The sequence below is a fragment of the Lepisosteus oculatus genome, chromosome 9, assembly GCF_040954835.1.
Source record: "Lepisosteus oculatus isolate fLepOcu1 chromosome 9, fLepOcu1.hap2, whole genome shotgun sequence".
In the NCBI taxonomy this organism is placed as follows: domain Eukaryota; kingdom Metazoa; phylum Chordata; class Actinopteri; order Semionotiformes; family Lepisosteidae; genus Lepisosteus; species Lepisosteus oculatus.
In genome coordinates this window covers 32,133,367-32,157,524 of record NC_090704.1, presented here as the reverse complement: position 1 = coordinate 32,157,524, position 24,158 = coordinate 32,133,367, and the positions used below count along the sequence as shown (strand labels likewise).

The following is a 24,158-nucleotide window of genomic DNA, read 5'->3' as shown; positions in this document are numbered from 1 at the left end:
AACCTTTGGCCTGACAGTGGTAACCTTCTGCCTGCATCAGTGAAGGAATTTGAACAGGGGCGATGGCAGAGTTCTGGGCATGCTGTGAGTAAAAGCTGGAGAAAGCAGATCCTCTGCTCTGATTGGCTTACCAGTCAGTGAGGGGAGAGGGGTGCTGGTACCCATAATGCTTTGTAATGTTGCTCTATTAGGTTCATCCTATCACAGCTGCTCTGAGGAAGCTCTTCTTGTTAGTTTGAGTATGAAAGCTTGTTTATTACAGTATTATTCTATTGGTGTGGTTATTTTGCTTTGCTGTTGTGTTTTTCCCTAAGAATGAGAACTGTATGTGTTCTGTTTTATGTAAAGTATGTACTATATAGTTTTTTATTTGTTTTGATGGTGCAATGATTCTCATTTATCCACTCTTTATAGATTAGTATCCCAATATTCAAGTTGATAACTGAGTTTTTTATTGTGTTTTTGTCCCATGAATAGGAAAGAAAACAAGCATCATTGCACCACTCACGACTTGGGGTGACAAACCTGACAGGGTTGCATCACTCCAAAATCAGAATGTTTGTCAGAACTGCAGTCACCGAGTCTAGTATTTATACAGCTCCGGCGTCAGCATTATTAACAAATTGTATCATTTCAATACTGTCATTTTTATTGACAGTCTTCTAAAATTTCTTTTAAATTATCTAAATGCTGGTGCCACTAGATATCTCCATTTTGATATTCATGAGTTTCTTAATTGCGTGACTAACTAATTACTACCCTATATTTTTTCCTTTTTAATATAACAAGTAATCTTAAATCCACAATGGTTTGAGAAGCGAGTAATTTCTGAGCATAACTAAGACATACAGTGGTAGTACTGTATGTCCTTCTCATTCTGTTACTTTGCCCTCTTAAGTGGAGACAATAAAAAGCAAAGCGACAATACAAAGACTAAAGTGGTGTGATTCTGTCAAACCTTACACGGAGGTGATGAATTGTATTACACCACACTGAAATATTGTTTTGTCTTCTATAATCTGCACTCGTCTTGGATTGTAAGATGATGTAGATAAACAAATTAAAGAAGTCAATGAAAAAGATACAACTGTCTGTGTGCACTGATAACAAGCCTGATAACTGCCTGACTGTACATTTGCTCCTAAATGCCCTTCTGATTCTGAACCTGACAGCAAAAATATATGAAAGCAAAGAAGATTTGGCAAAATAGCATGTGCTTCAAAGTGTGCATTATAAAGGCAAACCACTACAATATCCACATAACGTATGAGATGATTATTCAAATTATTCATCTGTACGTTCCTGCTTTGAGGCTGATCAAATTATTTCATTAACCATATTTCTTAACCGATACAGTCAGACAAAGTTACAACTAATTTTCTTAACTATGTATGTAATGATACATACATGATAGACAATACTGTGGGATTATGGAAATTAAGATCTTTGACCTTGACTTGCATTGCATTAGGTCTCTGCTGATACCATTCAGCAATGCAGCGATACTCTGATGTTTGCTGCATTGTTCCTATTGCTGTGAATGCCTTAGTGCGGTGTAAGACAATAGACCTAGACTATTCCTGCATGTTACACTGTGCCTGGGGATACTGGGACTGCTAGGCCCCTTCTCCTGTTTGTTACAAGAAAACCTAAACAGTGGACATGGAGGATACAGGAAAGCTAACTTACCTGCTCCCCCCATCTCTCTGCCTTGGCCTGTCTGAATTCTGCACCCTCTAATTCTGGTTTTGTCATTTGTGTGAAAGGGAGATGCCTCCAAGTCTGACTCTGAGACAGACTTCTACTCCCACAGCATGGAAGATGTACGCAAAAGCAAGAAGGAGGTTTCCACCTCAGCTGGTAAGAGTATCATCTCCTAGCCAAGAAACCTGTTTCCTGGGGAACTACAAAAGGCCTACAAAATTAATTAAGTAATGCACCCAAATTTAACACTTTAGTGAAAAGCTTTTACTTATCTGTTAAGGGTTACAGGGAGTTGCAAAAACATCTAAATTACAGCATGTTTTCTGCTTAAGCAAAGTACCAGTAGTTTGTTTATTATTTTTCACATTATGACAAGATTATCATAAAATCTGAATGAATTTAACACCTTCCCAACCCACCTTTTAAACAATTCGTTTAGCACATATTTGGCCACAGGTATTCTTTAAAGCTATGTGATGTTTCTTGAAATTGATAGAGAAACAACAATCAGTTTGTGAACTTCCTGGAAATCACAGGTGCTTCCAACTTAAGATCAATGTCTCTAACAGGGGAAAGTTCTGTTTCTCTCCCCTCATTAACCAATTAAAAGAAACATCACATAACAGCCATTTATGTAAACAGTCATTATATTGTATGAACAGTGTATAGGGAAATTAGAAGGCTAGTAAACCCCCTGCTGTTCAGTGAGGTCTGTAATTGCACAATTGATAATGTGATATCTTTGCCTCCAGTAGTGCCCATTAATGGTCACGTGGAGATGAAGAACAGTCTGACACCCCCTCTGATCACCCACACAGCTGCCACTCCCATGCCTGTGCCCAAGAGCTCTGGGTTTGGAGACCCAGCTCTAGGGCATGAGTCTCGCCGTGGCAGCAGCTCTTCCATGGACCCCAACTGCTATGACATCAAGTCGCCGGTCAGTGACATTAGCTGGCTCTCTGCACACCTATACACTGCATCTCCTCTAGCATGGGCAGGCTGAATCTGGTCACTTCTCACTCACTAAAACTCTTTGGCAAAGGATAGAGGAGGACTTCCACGTACAAATGATGCTCAAATGATGTAAGACTAATGTATTTTGATATATTTCATTATTTCACTGCATATTACTCTAAATTTATTATGCATTTGATATTATTCATATCCAATGGTAACTTAAAATGAAAAAAAAAATGCCTAAAAGGAATTACAGCATTAAGCTTTTACATTCAATAGTGTCTATACTGCTACTGTATGTGTAACTTACAAAGTATAAGATGCAATGCAACAACTGACATAATGCAGTATACATGATACTGCACCTGTATGTATTGCAGTAGGACAGCAGCAGTACACCTGTTAGCAAGTGTGTGCCAGAAGTAGAATTTAAGACCTGAAAGTAGTCACTACAGTGGGATTTATGTACTGTATGGCAGGGCAGTGGTGGTGTTCTTTTAGAAGTGGGTTTCACAGCAGGGTAGCACAGAGTTCTGGGAAAAATTAAAAATAATGATCCCACTCTTTATAGCAGTTATAACAATTACACTCAACCACAGGGAAACCAAATTTTCAGGTTTTCTTAACATGTACATTATTTTACTTATACAGTTATCACAATCATGAATATGGTCTTAGGGGTTTTAAATGTATTTGGTAATGGTGAAGGATCTTTTTTTATACTTGTGATTCCTAAACGTCTCTCATATTTTGTCACATAAATGGATTAGCTATATTTTTTATATACTGTATACAAAGTATATTCCTTTTTTCCTTAAAGAAAACACAAAACCTCAGATAAATGACAGATATCTGTGGACACCAATTTAATTTATTTTACTTTTCTTTTATAACAATGAGACAGAAACACAATGTGATGGCAGTTTATACAGTATTGGATTAAAATACATTTTAGAAGGCTCTGTAACAAATGTAAAAACAGATGACAAAAGTAGCACAACACAGAAGTTTTACAGTACGAACAGACCCAGCTGTCTTTCCCTTTGGGCTGAAGTTACTGTAAAACTTTTAACCTTAGAGGAATGTTGACACACACACTCTTCCATGAGATAATGGGAAGTAGTTTATGTTTCATTTATAAATGGTTGTTAAAACTTTACAATATAATGTTGGAAGAAATGTAAGTAAGACAAGAATAATGTAACAGCAACATCGAATACAGATGTTGAAGAAGTATGGTTTGGGTAAAGTATTCAGATAAATAGCCTGTTGTTTTGACACTTGATTCTAGCCTATTGGCATACAATTAGAGGATGATTCTTTCTTATGTAACCCTTCATGTATGTTGGAAATGTGTCAGAAGTGAGCAATTTAGTAGGATCTTAAGAGTCAAATTTAGAAGCTTCTAAATTTTCAGCTCTTACAGCTGCAAAATTAGTTGATAACTACTGCAGAATGTCTATGCAGCTGGCACTAATGTTCAATTATTGTTTAACCTCAAAAAACATCTGTTTATAACCTGTCATTCCTAAAACTATTCTAAAAGAAAATTAAATGTCAGTCCATATTACATTAAAATAAATTTTAGAAGGCTCTTCGGTAAATGAATAGAACAGTTATAGAGTAGTACGGAATCTTTATACAGACCAAAAGTAGCTAAATGTTTAACTCAAGGCCTACATTTTAGCTCTAGCAGGTTATCAAATATCATTGATCAGTGCTTTCTTGATGGGGAAAAGGGGATAGAATTGGGTGAACTCAATGTATGGCTCAGTTTTGTAAATAAGAATCAAATCAAGAAGACCCTTATGGACCTAAAGTTATGCATTCATTGAGTGACAAGACCCATATCACTTTTTTACGTCTTCAGTGATCAGAAGGCTATATTTTAAAGTAGAAGTACTACACATTTTAAGAAAACACTGGGTTTTTTTACAGCCCATTATTAGAAATGATGCTTTGTCACATTATCAGAGCTAGTGGCGACAGGCTAACTGTATTCCCTTTTACAATTTGTGCAGCCACAATGGATAGCTCTCCAGATAATAGATACAGTAAGTGTGTGTAACCCTACTGCCATTGGGCAACTGCGCTCCACTTAAGCCTTTTGTATCCTATTCTTTCCTCCTCACACTGTCTTTGGAGTTTATTAGAGTTTTGCACTTGGAGCCGTACTGACACCAGTGATCTGTTTTAACTTGATCTGCCATAATGACTTCAGTGGATGGATAGCTAACTCGTCACTGAAAATAATGGTTCCTGTAGGGAATGGTATTGAAACCTGATGACAGGACCATGTTTGTTACATTAATACAAGACTGTCCTTGCTTTACCCATTACATTCTGGGAATGGTGAGCTTCCACCTATTTGTGACTATTAACTCAGGAAACACAGCGTAATGGGTGTCTCCATGTCCCTGCAGTCCAGCGCGCGAAGCTCCCCTTACGCTCCCTGGAGCACAGCCAGCAGCTGGAACAGCCGACGTTCAAGCTGGAACAGCCTTGGCCGGGCGCCCAGCCTGAAGAAGCAGAAGAGGCAGTCCGGGGAGCGCCGCTCACTTCTCTCAGGGGATGGGCAGTCCAGCTCCGAGGAAGATGAGGGCTCAGAGTGTGATGGGGGCTCTGCCAGCAGCTCCCTACAACGTCACCGCATGGAGTCCTTGGAGACCAAGAGCTCCTTCGAACTACCGCCTGACACTCTGCAGGTGCCACACTACCTCTGCCGCTCAGCTAGTTTGCATAGCACCCGCCCCCCACTCCCTGAGCGCCAGGACTGCAATGGCAAGACCTCCCCCACAGCCACAGTGCCCCAGTTCTCCCTGGATGATGCCCAGAGTGAAGATGACAATGGCGAAGATGAAGTCAACATGGTGAGTGGGACAGCAGCTGCACCATAACTTCTGGACAATCCTTTGACACCTTTGACGTAGGAAAGACTTCTCCTTACTTTTGAGGAATTTCGGAACACCCCTCCTTTTATCCAACTTTTCACCAATCTGATACCAGTTACGAGGTGCAGAGGTGTTAGAAACCTTTGAAGCACAAAGTAATGTTCTCAGCCTCTTACTAATTCTTCTCATTGATCATTTATATATTGTCCAGAAGTACAGTACATGTAAGCATGGAATAATAGTTGGAATGTATTAAGTTTAAATTGTGAGGGATATTAAATGCAATAAATGCTATTGGTTCTAAAACCTCAAAGTTGCATTTTTAATTACTATGGTGTTATTGTAATGGGTGGGTTAGTTAGTCCTGCAGCCCCACACCTCCAGGGTCCTGGGAAATATTATTTTCCCACAAGTCATTTAGTAATATTACTGTATATGTACTTTTAAATTTTATGTACTTTAATAAATATAGTAGTTATGGCCCTCAGATGTAATTCCATTTAACAAATTTCCCTAAACCCTAAAATCTTTCACAATGCCTATTGTGACAAGACATCTGCTCAAGAGAACTGTGGTTACACCGTTCAAAGTGAAGACCTCAGAAACCCTAAGACCTAATGAGATTGATCTACTTGTATGGAAATTCCAGTCAAACACAAGTGCCCTACTGTACATTTAGTAGAAAAGCATAAATGTGCAGCTTTTAGAAATGAAATCACTCTACTTATGGACTCTGGGGTGAAGAATGTCTAGTTCGAATTGATTGAAGACAGTGCCATGATAGTTCAGAAAATTTTTATTTTAAGAAAACACACAAGTACAGGCATCTGGCTTTGTTCCAGAAAGGACTGACTTCTTTTAACGAGAGGCATACAGCACAGGAGCCAACTTCATGACTAATTTCTGACCCTTGAACCACAAAGGATGTTTATAAAGATTACTTTAAGAGAAGTGGTCTTACTGGCTTAAGAGAACATGTCTACTCTTTTATACTGTATATCACATTAGTCAAACGCGCTGCCTGTTTTTTTGGAAACCAGTCCTAATTCATTGATAATATCTTATCCTGGCCTGGGATGCACTGAGCTTGTAAGTAAATCTGGAAATGTGAATTTAATTTAAGAGGGCTGAAGACTGTCATGTGGACTCACAAGGACATAGCTAATCACTTGGGTTACTGGATTACTGGTAGATAAAAACAAAATTTATCTATTGTACTCGCCTTAGGGATTATCCTGGTCAGAGCTAAGTAATAATAGCCCAGGTTTTGTGTTAAAAGACAAGAGAACCCTTGGTAGAGACACTTCCAGTTTTAGCTCTTCAGAAGCCATTTAATGCCTTTTTGACCTCTAGTGCCACAGCTGTAATATTCAGAATGTGTTACTTTTGTTCCTGTCTTCCCAGGGCCGCCTAGCTAGAATTAAAAGGTGGTGTGAAAAACATCAGCCAGAATGCTGTCGACACAGAAACAGCTGGTCTCTTTATCTGTTTCCACCACAGTCCAAGTAAGTCCCCATTTCTCTTCTTCTCTTCTGCCATTTAAAATATTTACTCTGTTCATTTTACTTATCTAGTGTAGTAAGCAACTATAGTATGTAACTACCAGTGACTAATGAACCTTACTGAGGCTAATGCATTAAAAATTAACATTACGGTTTTGGAACTATTGAAATACAGTTTGTCTAGGGAAGATGACAAGTACTGTGTGTGTACAAAATGAACACTTTTTCAGGAATACAGGCTAGATAGACGTGGTGGTAGGGCAGGACTATAGATAAAAACAAGTTTTTACGAAAGAAGTCAACAACATGTCCCAGCGTATAGAAAGAGCTCCATTAGTACTGACAAATTAAACATAATATACAGTAACTGACACTAAGTCTGGTATTACATAAGTTGTTGGGCGGCAGCTTAAAACTATCACCATTACCTCAGGGCATGATACAGGAAAATGATACTTAGGGAAATGTTATTCATACTAACCAGGATATTTAAAATGAAGATGGGAGCTGCAATCACATATTGGAGAACTGCAGATTTATGACCACTTCATAAAGGGGAGTGTGGATCTTAGTTGAAACTGATCTGCAACTAGGGGCTGTTAAGACCTCTTTTGTCTGTACATTGATAAATTAGTTAATTGGTCAAAAGACACATTTTTATACGTGGTTAAATTTGACTGGTATGGTATATAAAGGGACTCATGGTGGCAGTTGGTGTAGAACAAGTATGAGTGTTAATGAAGTATCTGTTACACATCCGGTTGACCATTGTGATTTCCATCTGCTCAGGCCTCTTGAGCCACCTATTTAGATGGACGCCTAGCACAGAGACAAAACTGAACCAAGAATATACAGTATACTGTACTTACCAGCTTTTCGTCTGTTACTGGCGAACTTTTGGAAATGAACATGAGAGTTTAACTAGAAGAAGGATACTTGCACAACAATATAATTTTATTATAATTAATAAAAGAAAGGTCTAGTTTGAGTAATTAGAATTCTTAGAAAAAGCAACATGGAGTTGATATGGATGTATAGAACATTATATATTTAGATTTCCAGAAAGCGACAGTATAAAGTAGATGCCTCATAAAAGGTATATCATCCAACTTAAAGCTACATGAATCCAAAGGAATATACTGGGTTCACATGAATTGAAAACTGGCTAAGGAATATGAATAATCACTTTTTCAGAGTGTAATAGGCAAATTTAAACCATAGCTATGAGTGCACATCCAATTTACATAAATTAATTTGATTCAAATATGGATATGTACTGTAACTCATTATTTTAAAGATGATACAAAAGCAGTGGGATAGGCAAATATAGTCACAACAGAAAGCACTTCACAAGAAGTCTGAAGACTGGGAAGTCATGGATTGCGCAAATATTGTAAAGGAGAGCTAACACTGACAACTAAAAAATGATTTACAGAGCTAGTAATTGCTAAAGAGAACTGGGTGCTTATTATATATCTTGATATATCTTCACAAAATTGCTTGTTCCTGGTAAGAGTCACAACAAACTGACTTCATCCTGGCTAGGATACCAGTGCAGAGAATGGCACAGAAACAGAGACAGTTAATGGACCCCATTAAACATAGCCAGTATATCTTTTGAAGCTTAGTAGAATCCAGAGCACCAATAAAAACCCACATGAATACAAGAAAATGTGCAAACTCAACAAAAAGGTATACTAAGCTGGATTTAAATTCTTTAGCCAAGAGCTAAGAGAAGCAGCTGTGCTAACTACCATGTTACCATGTCCCAATGTTAAATTTAATATTAACACAAGTACCATCTTATCCAATGTCGAGTATTTAAAAAATGCACAGTGTGCTGGTTAAGTTCAATATGCAGAACCACACAGATACTAAATAATTCAGCACTATAAAGCTAATGTTATTCTATGGCAGGAACTTTGCTCCATATACTAGGATATTAAGTGGATATTCTCCTCCTAATAAAGGCCCCTGGGGACAATTCTAACATTAGTGCATAAGGCTTTGAAGTTTGAATAAATGAACAAAGAAAAGGGTAGTTCTTAAAATGAGTTATTCATCATCACTTCATTGCATTTCACTGTCTCACCATCCTAATCACTAAACCAGCTGCTTTTAAAAAGCTTACGACACTTCACAGGGCGTTGGCATGACAACCCTCTCACAAACTGCACTAAATTGAGCAGATTTTTATCACTCTCACATTGTACATCCTGAATTTCAGGATGTCATTACATCCTTAATATCTGCATCAATGAGTTCATTTTTGTATTGGATATAAACTGATGCACAATCTATATTTTAACATTTCAAGTGATTTGAAGCCCCTTTTGATCATCTTTATTTATATTTTTTTATTTTGTTGCTGTGTTTGAATCCATTTGTTATTCAATTTTTTTGGACAGCTGTTGTTGAGAGCTGTGTTGATCTATCAGTAGTTGGTAAATTTCACAACTACTTATGCCCAATTCTCTAAGTCAGTTGCATTTGATATAGGGTTTTACAGCTGGCCTGTACATCCTTTCAGAGCCCCAAGTTTCTACCTACAGAGTGTGCTAGAAGCTGTAACTGTTTCTAATGTTGGGCCTACTAACAAGTGTTCACAGTTGTCCAGAGCAACATTACTCAGGCATGTGAGTGTCAGGAAGATCCCAGAGGAATCCGGGATGGAACAGGTGCTGAAAAGGTCACTTATATGAGGGAGCAAGTGTCCTTCAAACATCTTCATCACTTTTTGTGCTGACACTTCAGGAAAAGTTCAAAGTATTAAAAAGGGCACAAGTCCGTTGCTGTTTCCACATCCTCAACACTACAGCTCTGTATATTCAGCACGTGATACACACAGGTGACTCCAGTGGTGATCAGCTGGTGATAGACAAGAGGAAGCTATTTGGGAACCAAATCCAGGGGGAATCCTCCATCACTCCATGCTTGCAGCAAGTGTCTGGTATCCTGTAAATTATCTTTAGATAGATTTAGTCAGAAAGTGTCCAGCAGGAACAGAAAAATGTCAAGTTACAGGACAGCACTTCGATGCAACAATACACAGATCAGTGGCTTACAAACCAGATGGCCAGCGCCACACAGACATCCCCGAATCCCTGAATGGACCTCAGAAAAACAATGGCTGAATGGGCTGTTGATGTGTACTGGGCCTTGCCTGCTATCATCCCTGGGCAGGAGCAGTATGCTCTTTCACAGCCCATACAGGCCATTCCAATGGCTCATTCTAGAACACGTTTTTTACATTTGATAACGGCTCACTGGAAGCAGCCAGCACCAACAACCCAACAAGTCTGCTGCTACCACTCTCCCTCCAATACCCCCAGTGCCATCCAACAAGAAGGGGTGGAGGTCCACATCTACATTCTCTACCAGCGAATGAAAGCTCTTATCCATGTTAAGCTTTGGAAAAAAACAAAAAAGTGTGTAGAGCTCCTGAATATCCCTCTACCAGTTACCATAATCACAATATAATCAGTATATATTGAGAGTCCAAAACATACAGCTGGGCAGCAAGAGAACCTAAATCCCAGCACTGATGCTTGTTTGGCCAACAGAGACGTAACCTACTCCCAGTCTGCTATAGATTCCAGAAAGAAAGTTCTATTGAACTGTTATTAACTAAAGTGATGCTACTGGTGGTGCTCAGCAGAACTGGTGGATATGCACCTTGCCCATATCCTGCAATGGTCTCACAGAGCTGAATCCTGCTGGGTATGCCTCTCTTGCCTTAAGTGCACTCCAGAAAATCTATTATGATCTTTAGATTATACCCAACTCAACAACCTTGCTGCATTTATGGCCAATGTGAGTTTCTCAGACCCCCTTAACAGACTGCTTGACAGATAGGAACTACTTTCCTGCTCACTGGGCTTCAATTCTCAGAGTTAGTCACACCACTGGACTCCATCATTATTCTCCTGCTCTCTCAGTTCTATTTCTGCTTGTTAGCATTTTTTACTTTTGACTTCTGTGTATTCCTTTTCTTCAGCATATTAAAATTGTCTTTCCCATCCTTTGTCTGTCCTCCACTTTCATCAAAATCTCAAGAGTGTTTTCTTCACAACCTTCCTTAGATGCTCCTGCTGGAGGCTCGATCTTCCCCTCCTGGTCCATCTGCTCACCTCAGGGCACTTACAATGTGTTCTCAAAACCATAATTCTCTTCCACACTTATCCTAATATCCTCCATTCTGTCCTACCTCTACAGTGTCTTTGACCTTCACCTGCATACCTGCAGTTCCTTCACCTTTATTCCTTTATTCCAAGATGACCAAGCCAACCTTCTGTTTCCATCCTAATGATGCTAGGCAACACTACTGCCCTTACTGATTCCCTGACACCGTAGCCCTGCTGCTCTCCTTCTCTGGATCCTGCTTTGGACAGTTTGATTCTAAGTTCCTCACTCCAACAGGAAAAAGATTTCATGGACTCACATTAGAAAACGACAATGTTGAACATCCAATGAGAATTTAAAAGCCATATTGAAAAAAAGCCATGCTGGGGCTACCAGTGATAAAACCATAAAGGTCTCATTTAAAATTATGTTACTGCTGTACCTGATTGAAATCTTTCAGGACTGGTTTTTACGTTTTGTCAAGGAGTTAGCTAAGAATAGGTTCAAGAAATCAGTGCCACCTAATCTGATCATAGTAGAACTTATCATCAAAATACTACCCCACTCTATTATAAATATAATTAAATAACTGTTGCGGAAAGCTTCTAAGAAAACAATATCAAAATGAGAAACAACAGACTTTGGAAGCTCTTGCTCACTCCAGGATCTGCTTATACACTCACAGCATATAAAATTAATAAGACATACTTTGACTTTTAATAGGACTTTTTAACTTTTGCTAGCAAACATAGCAAGCAATGTAAAAACACCTTTCACCATCCCATAAATTAAAAAAGACAGACCAATAACTTTAATGGTTAACAATATTTCTTCTAAAGAACAAATTGCTATTTATGCACCCACATGAGTTCAAACAGATTGCTCAGGAGTTTGCAATAGCCATATTCAATTTGAGTTCTGCACTTCATTGAGGATTTAAACACAAAAAAACATCTTGTATTCCCTGACAATAGATTTTGGTCATTCAAATTGCAACAATTGCCGGTAATAGTAGGCAATTAAAATTACAATGTAACCAAATTTCCTTGAAAACACCAAATATAAAAACATTGCACCTCAGGCTAAAACCCTGACAAATGTCATTTAGTATAGAAAAAGCAGAAGTTAAATCATCCGCATTTAGTAATAAAGTGTAAGACAATAACTGTTTGAGGACGGATAAGACATTTGTCAGTTCCTATGAAATGTAAAACTAACATGAAAGAAAGGGAAATCCATGCCTAAAGTTCCCACTCTCCATAGCCAGGCAAGACCAGGACAGTCTGTCAGAAATGTACAGCAGCTACAGGATAGATCAACCCAGCTATATGGTATATTGTAACAGAGCAGTGGTACAGTAGTTGCAAGAGTTCATACAGTTAAGATATACAGAGAGCAATAGTAAGCTTAATTTGTTAACAAGGTTAATGATTATTAGCGAGATTGGTATAAATGTGTCCAAGTGGATTAAGAGCACACATTTGCAGTGCCAACAGAGTAACGTACTGTAGCTGCACATGCAAACAGTGCATTACTTTTCCATTTTTTACAAACAGGATTTGGGAACCAAATCCAGATGGAAACCTCATCACTCAGTGCTTGCAGCAGGTGTCTGGTATGCTATAGATTATCTTTAGATCGATTCAGCCAGAAAGTGTCCAGCAGGAACAGAAAAGTGTCAAGTTACAGGACAGCACTTCTATGCACCAATACACGGATCAGTGGCATACAAGCCAGATGGTCAGGGCCACACAGAAGTACCTGAATCCCTGAATGGACCTCAGAAAAACAAGGGCCACATGGGCACATGGACTGTTGATGTGTACTGGGCCTTGACTGCTATCATCCCAGGGCCAGAACAGCATGCTTTTTCACAGCCCGTACAGGCCATTCCAATGGCTCATTCTAGAACACGTTTTTGTATGTCTAACAACAGCTCAGAACTATACACACTGGCCCATCCTGAGCAAACAGCCAGCACCAACAAAAATGTCATTTAGTATAGAAAAAGGAGAAGTTAAATCATCTGCATTCAGAAAAAAATGTGTTAAACAATATCTGTCTGAGGACAGATCAGACATTTGTCAGTCCCTGTGAAATGTAAAACTAACATGAAAGAACGTCCATGCCTAAAGTTTCCACTCTCCATAGCAAGGCAAGGCCAGGACTTTCCAGGACAGTCTGTCAGAAATGTACAGCAGCTGCAGGATAGATCAACCCAGCTATCTATTATAACAGGGCAGCTGTAGTTGCAAGAGTTCATACAGTTAAGATATATAGAGTGCAACAGAAATGCTTAATTGGTTAACAAGGTTAACGATTATTAGCGAGATTGGCATAGATGTGTCCACATGGATTAAGAGCACACATTTGAAGTGCCAACAGAGTAATGTACTGTAGCTGCATGTGCAAACAGTGCATTACTTTTCCATTTTCTGCGGAGAAGGGTATATTCTACTACCAAGGATAGATGAGTGCAATGATTGGACCATTGAGAGAATCCCAGTCGCAGGTTAGCTAAAACACCACAAAAAAAATCTGCATAGCTGCAAAACCAAGTCACTGATAAACAATGCTTTCATCGTAACTATACCGATGATGAGTACAGTAGCTGCACAGCTACACAGTGTAAACTGGTGTCTGTCTGCCTTTGTCCTTGTGCATCACACACTGACATAGCCAGTGCAGTCCATCCCAGGAAAAGCCCAGGATAACCCACTGCGTGTTCTAAATCAACTTTAGTGATGACACTACAATTACCAGCTGGTGCCACAGTGCCAAGCCACCAGATTAGTGAGAATGTGGATCATTTCCCTGTGGGACAGCTGAGGAAACAGCCAGTGCCAGCAGCAGGCGAGTTTCCCTTTCGTAGCTCTAACAATGCATCCCAGTTCTTGTGCTCACTGGCCTCACTTCAGGTTCACATCCAGATACTTTAAGCCTCCTTCTCTTCCATTGCAGTCCCACAGGGAGATCTGGCACACCTATCTCCACTCCCCAATCAGCAGAGCACAACTTTTGTTTTCCCAGTTAATCTTCGCAGATGACATGGTTTAAAAGTTTCACAACACTTCCCAGATACTGTATCTCTCTCTGCCCATAACGACTCCAACATCATCGGCATAGTCAGAGGGAGGAATGCATGACAGTTAGGATATTTGTCCAGAAGCACATTCCAAAGCTGGTGCAGAACAGGTTCAATAGCCAAGGAATACAAAACCTTAAAAGGAAAAGTTAAACCACAATTGATCTTCATCACAATCTGAATGGTTCCATAAAATATGAGTTATCACTATAAAAGCAGGCAGAAGTCCCCACTGTCTTCTACAAATAGTGGTGCTCAAAATCATCCAAAGCTTTTCCCTGGTCTAACAAAATCAGGCCAGACTCAAGGCTAAACATCTTTCAGATGACCAAAACAACTGTAATCAGAAACACATTGTCAGAAATTGACATGCTGGGCACATAGTAAGATGGGTCTGGGTTGGTCAGTGTTCTACACTATTCCTTCTTTCCTGCAGTAACTTGCATCAGTCCGTCGAAAAAGGCTGAAAGATATTGGCAACATCTTCGAGTTTACTAGCACTGAGTTCAAAGTAAAGCTCCACAGCACTCCAGCTAATCTCAGCAATCTATTTCAGCAATCTATTTCAGCTCCTTCTGAGTGCTCCTTATTGATCAGAAGCAATAACAGTACAGTTTGCTCTATGTTTGTTTCCTGAACAACACCAGACCAATTCTTTGGCCAGAAAATTGAGAGCATTGAGCTCTGTGATGGTTTCACAAGGGCTCCCCGTTCCCTGGTGTCTATCAGGACAGCCAGTGATGACTTTATAGTTCATTAGACTATGTTCATTTTTACATTCACCATGTATATTTGAACAGCATGAATGTATATTAACCCCACATCCCACCATTTTCTTACATTTTTTAAATTCTCCTGCTATTCCCCTTCATCTGCCAGTAAAAATAGAAGAACTACTAAAATATGAGTCATTCAATAAGAGCATTAAAATACTTTTGTTTTTCACTAAATGTTTAAAAACTCTACAAACAATTAGACAATGATAAGAAGTGTATTAAAAATGTATTATTCTTAACATGAACCCAATACGCAGTATTATCTCACATCTTGGTGAAACATCATCACATCATTGACAGTATATTTGTCAAATTGATGACTTAATAATCTGCTTGACAAAGCCTCACTCGATGTGATTTCTCTGGAATTTGTTGCTCATATCATTTTCAATAACAGCTTATAACAGAACTCCAATTCAGGTTCACATTGGTCCAGAACCTATCCCAGGAGGCAATGGTTCAAGGCAGGATACAGTACTGGATGGGATGCCAGGTCCACTTTTTACAGAAGCCAATTATCCTACCAGCATGTCTTTGGACAGTGGGCAGAAACAGGAGCTCCCAGAGGAAACCCATGCAAACAAAGTCTCCCCACAGATACCTCAGGAATTGAACCCCAGCATTATGAACCAGAAATGCTAACCAGTTCACCACCATGCTGCCCTTGAAATTTGTCATTAATGGTGAACAAATAATAACACCCCCCAAAACGCATCCCGTTTGACAGCTGTGCAAAGTTTTATCTAAATTAATATGAAACTCTTCCAATCCTTCTGCCAAGCATTGTTCAATGTGCAGAGAATCTGTTGCAGGAAGACAACATGCAAATTCTTCTGTAATTAAGCTGTTACCAGTGCATCCCCATTCTAAGTAATAGAAAGATTCCCTACTTTAAATTGTTTCATCAGAGAAAAAAAGTCAGTTGATAGTATCCACAAACAGAAAAAAAAAATAGTTCAACGTTTAAAATTCTGATTTACAGAGACAACGTTTAAACTTACTGAACATATTCTTTAACCTGCACTGGTGGCATTTCCCTTCAGATCTTTCCTTGTCCACCTTTTCTTTGGTACTTTAAACCTGTCATTGGTCTTGGTCTAACTTTAATCTTTATCCACTCCTACCATTACCTGCAAAGAGCTCTCACACTTCCTCTGATATAATCTGTTTGCTCTCAGAGCTACTATGTCCTGCAGTCAGTGTCTGCTGGGGCAGCACCACTCCCTCCAGCCTGTGGATTGTACTTGTCACCTTCACTCTTTCCCCAGGTACTGGGCCATATTTATTTGTCTTTGCACTCCTTTTCTTCCTGAAGGAAATGCTGCTGCCAGGCATTTTCCAATCACATGCCCTTCTCACTACCACTTTGGAATTACTTCAATGATTAAGATGGAGTGAAAGTAATCTAATCATTTAGATGCAACATTAAAATCTTCATTTAAGTCATTAAGAATCTTATACATCATGTTTTCTCCCAAAAGACACTGCATGTCTTAACTGAGGCTTTTTACATCTCAGTGGGATTCTCTCGATGTTGTGCTGTAATTGTCTAACTCAATCTCCATTGTTCCAGTCTCCATCTTGTTCCAAATGATGAGGCTGCCAAATTATCCCCATTTCATGAGAGTATTTACGAGCGCAGTTTTTGCCAGAAAAAGAAAACAGTGGCTGTTTCAAGAAACCAACTTCCATCTCTTATCCTGCTGCCCAGTTCTTAATGGGAATTTCTCCAGGGATACCTTCATGTCACGGTGACAGTTAAATTGTTTCAAGTGAAACTTCAGGGCATCAGCAGTCCCCGAAATGAATATAACAGTCACTTCTGCACAAAAAAAACATAGATTATCAATCTGAAATAAACCTAGAAACAATGTACTGTATATGAAAATTATTGCAAAAAAGGGAAGACATATCTACAATAGATGTCTCTCATTCATTCAAGAGACCATTTCCACCATCTATGGTCACCAACTTCAATTATTGTATGTTTTTTCCAAGCAGTAATTCCTCACCTGCCAGGTGGGCAAAGGAGGCCCTTTCATTGATGAGTAAGGGAAACATGACGGGGTGGTATGTCCTAATTTCTGCAAAAGGACTCCTGAATGGTTCTCACTCTCATTAACATTCTCACATTCATTCTTACACCAAATAGCTGTAAGCAGGAAAGACATCAAGCCCAGGCAGAAACAAAATCCAACTATTTTAATAAAATGTCAGAGACAAAATAGAAACTTTTCAGTTTAAATAAAAAGCATTACATTCAGTACAGCACATCATCACTACTGTCAAGCACGGTGGTAGCATTATGATACTATGGAGTTGTTTCTCATTAAAGCCTTACATAAAAACCTGTTTCTGTCGGTTACACATGTAAAACTGGAATGAAAATTCACATTTTAGCAAGACAATGATCCAAAGCATAAGCCCATGGTTTAAGAAGAAGAAAGTCAATGTCCTTGAGGGGCCTAGTCAAAGTCCTGAGTTGAATTGGAAATAAAAGCGTAGAATGACTTGAAAATTGAGATTCAAGTCAGAAAATTTGATAGAGCATGAGAAAGTTCATAAAGAATAATGGTAGAGATTTATTCAAACAGACTTGCAGCTGTAATCGCTGCCAAAGGTTTTTCCACCAAGTATTGACCCATGGCTGTTATTATTTATGCAACCAACATATTTTAGGGACATCATAGGGCCACAGTTATGTCATTTTTGCATATGCAAAGGCAATTGTGGTGTGTCTCTGAGCTGCCAAGTGACCGTCGGTATGTCTGCTCTTTCTACTATACAGGTTTCGGATGACGTGCCATAAGATTATCACACACAAGATGTTTGATCACATCGTCTTGGTAATCATCTTCCTGAATTGCATCACCATCGCCATGGAGAGGCCCAAGATCGACCCCCATAGTGCGGTAGGAGAGGCCTTTTCATCCTGAGAATTCTGTGCATTCTTTGAGCATTCCTGGTTTGCTGTGCCCTCACTCATTTTTTATAAATGGAAGAGGTAAAAATGTTGCTAAAAACAAACTTGCATTTTATTTGGAATTTAGTCCTGGCTGGGAGATTATGTACTCTTTCTACAGGGAAACTCAGCAGATTCAGTTTGTGTTTTATAATCTGTGCATTACCTGAATTTGATCAAGTTGATTACATACACAAAGTTGGGGCAACACTAAATCCTTAGCAGAATTTAAAAAAAAATAATTCTTTCAATATCCCAAATTGAATCAAATTTCTGTGCTTGATTTGTTGATTTTGGAGAGGCACACTATGCTGGATCAGCCTTCCCTCTTGCAGTTAGCTCTCTCCGCCCTGAAAGAAATCTTATATATTGTTTCAGGTATACAAGTACTAATCATTGTTACTGAGGCTTTATATTCTAACTGAAGGAACACATTTTCACCAGCATTTACCTTTTATCTCATTCCTTGCTAAGTGCCACACTGTCATTATACTGTAGATTGCTTTTATTGACATCTTGTACTTCTTCATGTTGCAGGTAGAAATGACTCATTACAAGACAAATGGTTTGATTCAATAGTATGGACGTTACAGCTCACAGATTGTCTAATTCCCTACTTCTTAAATTAATTATATTCATAATTTTGATAAAAGTGCACAAAAAGAATGAAAAATAGATAATATTTTTGTATGCTTTTGTAAGCACTAAATCCCTGTTTTCCCTTGGGTACAAGTACAATAGTAGGAAATAAAAATCTGTGCAATGTTTTTTCCAAGCAGCAATTCCTCACCTGCCAGGTGGGTAAGGAAGCCCTTTCAAGGAAACATGACGGGGTGGTATGTTCTAATTTCTGCAAACGGGCTCCTGAATGGTTCTCACTCTCATTAGCATTCTCACATTCATTCTCACACCAAATAGCTGTAAGCAGGAAAGACAACAAGCCCAGGCAGAAACAAAATCCAATAATCATGCCTAATGTCATTACTACTCATAATATATCATGTGGAATTGACATGGTAGGGACATGCAGGAGGCAAGGCAGTTTGGTGTGTGGCTGTATTTATGTGTAGGGGAGTGGGATGTGTTGTCATTTACATGATTTTCAAAACATTAAGCGGATCTTCTCCTGCTTTGCCATGTTGTAAGTATAACATATTTCCAGGCCTGTATAGTAATTGTTTGGTATCATAGAAACCCTTTTGGATCATTTGAATTATGTTTTTATTAGTATTTATAGTTTAAAATAAAAGTGCTAGGTTATATGGTTTGGCAACACTGGGTTATTCAGAACAAGTAGGATTTTAAAAAAATCTTATTTTCTAAAAACAGTCATAGTACTGATCTCAAATTCAGATGCACGAAATTCTGTCCAAGAATTACACTTGTTCAGGATATGTTAATCACTTGTTTTGCCTGCTGTATAGTATTATTAAAAAAACATTAAAGGTTTGAAAACATCTAAAATAGCTTGGCTGATTGAAACCAATTTGGTATACAGGTGCAGTACATAACCAATGATCAGGATATAGTGTTACATTTAATAAAGCATCATTTCCATTCGTCAAACTTTTATCTCCTAAAGGTGTAATGTCAGGTTTCCCCCAGTCATCCTTGTATGTACAGTATCTATTCTAGTCTTGGTTAAGGTTTGCTTTCTGTTGCTGATGTGTCTGTGTTGGAACTGGCCTTCTTTCTATGATGTTTACCACCAAGTTGGCACTGTTTATCTCTGTAGAGCAGTGTAGTGGGTTCTCTTGTGCTTAATGCTCACTGTGCTTCACTGATGGATGAAGTAGAGCACCCCTATCTGTAAAACGCAGTGAGATCCTTTTGGATGAGAAATGAATTTAAATCCAAGTTATTTTTATAAAAAGTATTATAAAATTGTTTCTGTTTAAAACAATAATCCTGAGTTTGGTATTGCCTTGTTTTGTATAATGTTATATATTTTTGGTCATGTCTCTTGACTCCATCAGGAATGTACTACAAGAAAGGTGTCTGAGCTGTCAGAATACATGGTTTTAATGTTCCAGTTTACTCTTACAAATTAATGTTATTTTCTCAAATAAGAAGAACTGGATCAGCAAAGATATTATAGCTCTAGTACTGCATTATTTTATGGCATGTTCAAAGACATTGATAAAATCTTAAACTGATTCTGATTTTATTTTCTTACATCCAAGCAACCCTATAGTGAAAAATGCAAATTGCTTTGTGGTGTTCATGAAAAATCCTGTCACATGGCAGTTAGGTTTCTGGGAAAACCCCTGTAAAACAATCAGGATTTAACTACAGCTTACACTGCCATACAACAAGGTGAGGCATCTGTGGTACATCAATGAGTAAACAGTGCTGGTAAGACAAAACAGCATTAAATACTTAAAACTGATTTTCCAAAAAGTCAGTCTCACTAAGAACACCGGCATAGTTGTTGGGCCCATTTATTTACAAAGATCATTTCAAATTAAATTAAATTGACACCAAAGAGACTTTGGCTACGGTATCCAAATCTTGAAAGTAGACTGAGGTTTTGTAAAGTGTAGATTTTAGTTCTAAAAGATCGGTGTATGTGTCTCTGGCTGGCAAGTAATGAGCCACTTAACTCAGGCAGTGCCATTCATATTTTATGAACAACTCATCTAGATGTTAACAAATTGCTGTTTGGAGACCACGCCAAAGTCCTTTGTGTGATCTTGCACACAGTTCATTCGATTTTCCTTACCACCTCATGAGAAATTTATGAAGAAAGGGGAGCTGTGCACTGGGATAAATAGGCAAGGATTCCTGCATTAAGAGTTCCTTATAAAAGCAAACCACATGAGATAAATGTCTGTGTAACGAACAGTTCTTTCCGGACCCTATGCGGACGACACAGTCCGATGGAGTGGGGAAACACTAGGGAAACGTCATGCAGGAAAACGGGGCTGAAGACAAGGGGGCGTGTCCAAGGTGCGCTGGTGCACGGGGGAGGTGTGGCCGAGGCGAACAATCCGAGAGTAGTCCTTAGGGAAAATCCAAAACACACGAGTAAGTCCAAAACCAGGAGATCCATCAGAAGAGGTCCCGGACTCACACGATATGGAAATCAGATGCAGAGCCCGGATGAGCGTCAGCGCCTGGCTTTTAAGGTGGGCTGGGAATGTGAAACAGGTGCAGAGAATAAAGTCTTGAGTGAAAGGGCTGGAGCACCCTTAAGGAGGGGGAACCAATATCATGACAGTCTGTCTGATATGAAATGACAAATGTATGATGTGTAAACATCTCACTGAAAGTCTGTGCTCAAAACCTGGTTATATGTGAGCTTGGCTATTCGCCATGGTTCTCCACACTGTACCCTCACAAATGTCAAGATTTCATCAGCTTTCTCTGGACATGTTATCTTGATCATGGGTCTTTCATGTTTATTTAATCTTTCTGGTCACAACAGCTGGACCATTTAGGTTCGTTGCCTACTGTGAAAAAGCAGTTTTGGACCTGATGTGTTTATTTCAAAAATTGATTTTGGTAATCAAAACTTTCATCGAGAACAAAATGGAAGCCTGGCTTCAAGATTGGAGAGTTTGCTAATTCTTGTGTCCATTCTTTCTATTTTGGACACCTAAGCTGTCTGCCAGTTATAGATAGATAATACTTTATTAATCCCGTAGGGAAATTGATGATACAACACCAACAATAAAACACAAAAGAAAACGCTGCCGTAACGCAACTACAAATCAAACTGCCATGTCCCTTTGGTTCACAAACCTTTCTCGGTCTCCTTTAGAGACTTGCTTTCCGCATTTATATGCATCTGCATTTGCATTTTCTGCCTTTCTTTTTTCCCTCTCAATCTCATTCTCTCTCAGCAGTTGTGCTTCCTCCATCCAAAAGGATATGACCACATATCCTTCATAACAGTGGTATCTAGAGAGAATTAATTGCTCTTTAATGAGAGTCCCATGGAGATTTTTCCTATACATAGAGTATATACGGACCAAGGATATTATTGCCTTTTATGTAGTCAAAATTATGATGGCAGCCTAGTTTTTCTGGGCAATATTTTACAGTCTAACTGGATTTTTCAGCATGATAACTGGGGGTATGAGCTGTGTTGTTAGGTGATTTGACACCTGCCACTGTGTATAACAATTGCAGCTAATGAACAGTAACCTTTATGCTCATAGATCCCTTAGGTTTTACTGACTGGAGTGCACAAAATCCTGATTATCTCCCAAAATGGTACCTCTGACAATGCTAGCACTCCATTGCTTGTAACCCTTAAACTACCTTACATTACTCAGCGCTCACCATGTCATATGTCCTTTCAGTTTTTTTTAAGTGGTTTGCCTTCGCTATTACATTTTGGACCCTCTCCAGGATCCTAGCCCTCTTCTTGGATCCCTTCCCTAGAAGACTGAGCAGACTCATTGCCCATTCTGATTCACCCTGGTATCTTCTACCACACAGTTCATTTGACACATCATAGCTTCCTGTGTTTTCGGTCTTCTACACCAAGAACCTTACTCCTAGGGCTCAGCTCTCTTTCTTTCATTCTCATTGCTAGGCATACATAGAGTTTTCATTTTGACTTGCGATGTTATGTGCTGCCGAGTTCTCCTTCTCTTCACTTTTCCACTCATGGCTGGCTAGGGAAACTTTTCTATACCAAACATGGGCATTCTTGACACAGTAGCAGACTGTTGTCTGTCCCCTCCACTCTCACATTTATCACACATCCTCAGCAGCCCCTCTGTCTAAAGCTCTTACAGGGAGTTATACTGTTCATTGAGCCTGGCAAACCCATACAACCCACCTGTCCAGGATCTGTATTTGCTCAGAATACAGCTCAGTGCTGTATTCACCATACTGTACCTTGCTCAAGCTAACTCATAATCTTCTGAGTCCCACAGACATCCAGCTAAAGCCTAAACTCCAATATAATATTTTTTTCTAGCTGCCTGAATTCTCAGAGGTGTAGCTAATTCCATAGAGATCCTATCCTGACTGTTGTTTTCCCACCTGTGGAATTATGTTTCCTCAAAGTGCTTCTGACATGTATCTATTATCAGTGATTTCCAAATACCGGATCATTCACAACCCATAATAACTGTAACCCACAATAGTGACTGTCTTGTTTGCATGGTCTTTGTGACTGTATCACAGTATTGTGCTCCTGAGAGGGCTAGAACAGAGTGAAAATGAAGGGCGTCTTAAGGCTGCCTGGGGGAGGTCAAAAGAGAGTAAACAGGGCTAAGAGGAACACCACCATACATATTATCAAGCATCACTCTAAACTGTTGCAGGAAAGCTGATAGCTTGATTAGTGAAGTGGTAGGAGCAGCAGGGCCTCCCTGCAGGGCAGAGAGAGAGTGGCAGTGCTTAACTCTGACCTGAATTCTGCCACATTTCCCAGAGGAGCTCTGGCAATACTGAACTGTAGATAAAAGTGTGTAGCCTGTATTTGCCTGGGCATTATTTGGGTGTTTAATAGCTGTTCCTCAGAATGGGAATGTTTACAGTTGAATGTGTGAGATTTAAAAAAAAACATAACTAACAAGAAATAATCAGTACTTACTGTAGGAAGTACAGTATTCTTGATTTCTTGAAACAATAAAGTACATTGAAGAAGACATAAGCATTTGCGACTTACAACAGCTCTGAAACTCAGTTTAGCAGTTGATTGTGCATCATGCATACTGTACATGAGAAGATTGGTACAAATAACCAGACACTAATGATTCAGCATTTTCTGTGGCTATAATGTATTATCATAAGTAGTAGTTACAGTCTTAGTATTACAAGTAGTAAAAGTGTTGTTTACACTGATGTTTTATATATAGATATATAATGAATTCATCTTAAAATCTCAACACTGTTAATCGGAAAGCATTACTGTTTAGCAGTGTTCTTATCCTTTCCCCTAGGTTTTGGTAAGCATTTCATGTTATAATATAAGTATTAATATCGGCTTGGCTATCTATCAAGCTTGCCCAGTCTTCTTTTCATTATTCAATACTATTGCTTTTAATAGTTTTATCTTTTACATTACATTTTATTTATTAACACTTAAAAAGAATTCATAACACACACACAATATAAGTAAAAAAAATAATCATGCAAATATTATATCATCATAATCTCCTTGGAATTCTATTGAATACAAACCAAAGCATTGGAGCT

At 38.9% G+C, this 24,158-nt stretch overlaps 1 protein-coding gene across 11 annotated transcripts in view; it reads left to right on the top strand.

Annotated features, from left to right (window-relative positions):
* cacna1g (calcium channel, voltage-dependent, T type, alpha 1G subunit) overlaps window positions 1–24,158 on the top strand; it is a 345,750-nt gene that overhangs the window by 234,399 nt on the left and 87,193 nt on the right. For 9 of the 11 annotated variants that reach the window (XM_015356347.2, XM_015356344.2, XM_015356346.2 and 6 more), the window contains 5 exons: window positions 1,767–1,860; window positions 2,457–2,641; window positions 5,085–5,531; window positions 6,957–7,057; window positions 17,826–17,949. In XM_015356347.2, coding sequence (XP_015211833.1) covers window positions 1,767–1,860; window positions 2,457–2,641; window positions 5,085–5,531; window positions 6,957–7,057; window positions 17,826–17,949 — 951 coding nt within the window. The remainder of the gene's footprint in view (window positions 1–1,766; window positions 1,861–2,456; window positions 2,642–5,084; window positions 5,532–6,956; window positions 7,058–17,825; window positions 17,950–24,158) is intronic. The other 2 variants (XM_015356345.2, XM_015356340.2) reach the window with 2 other exon arrangements.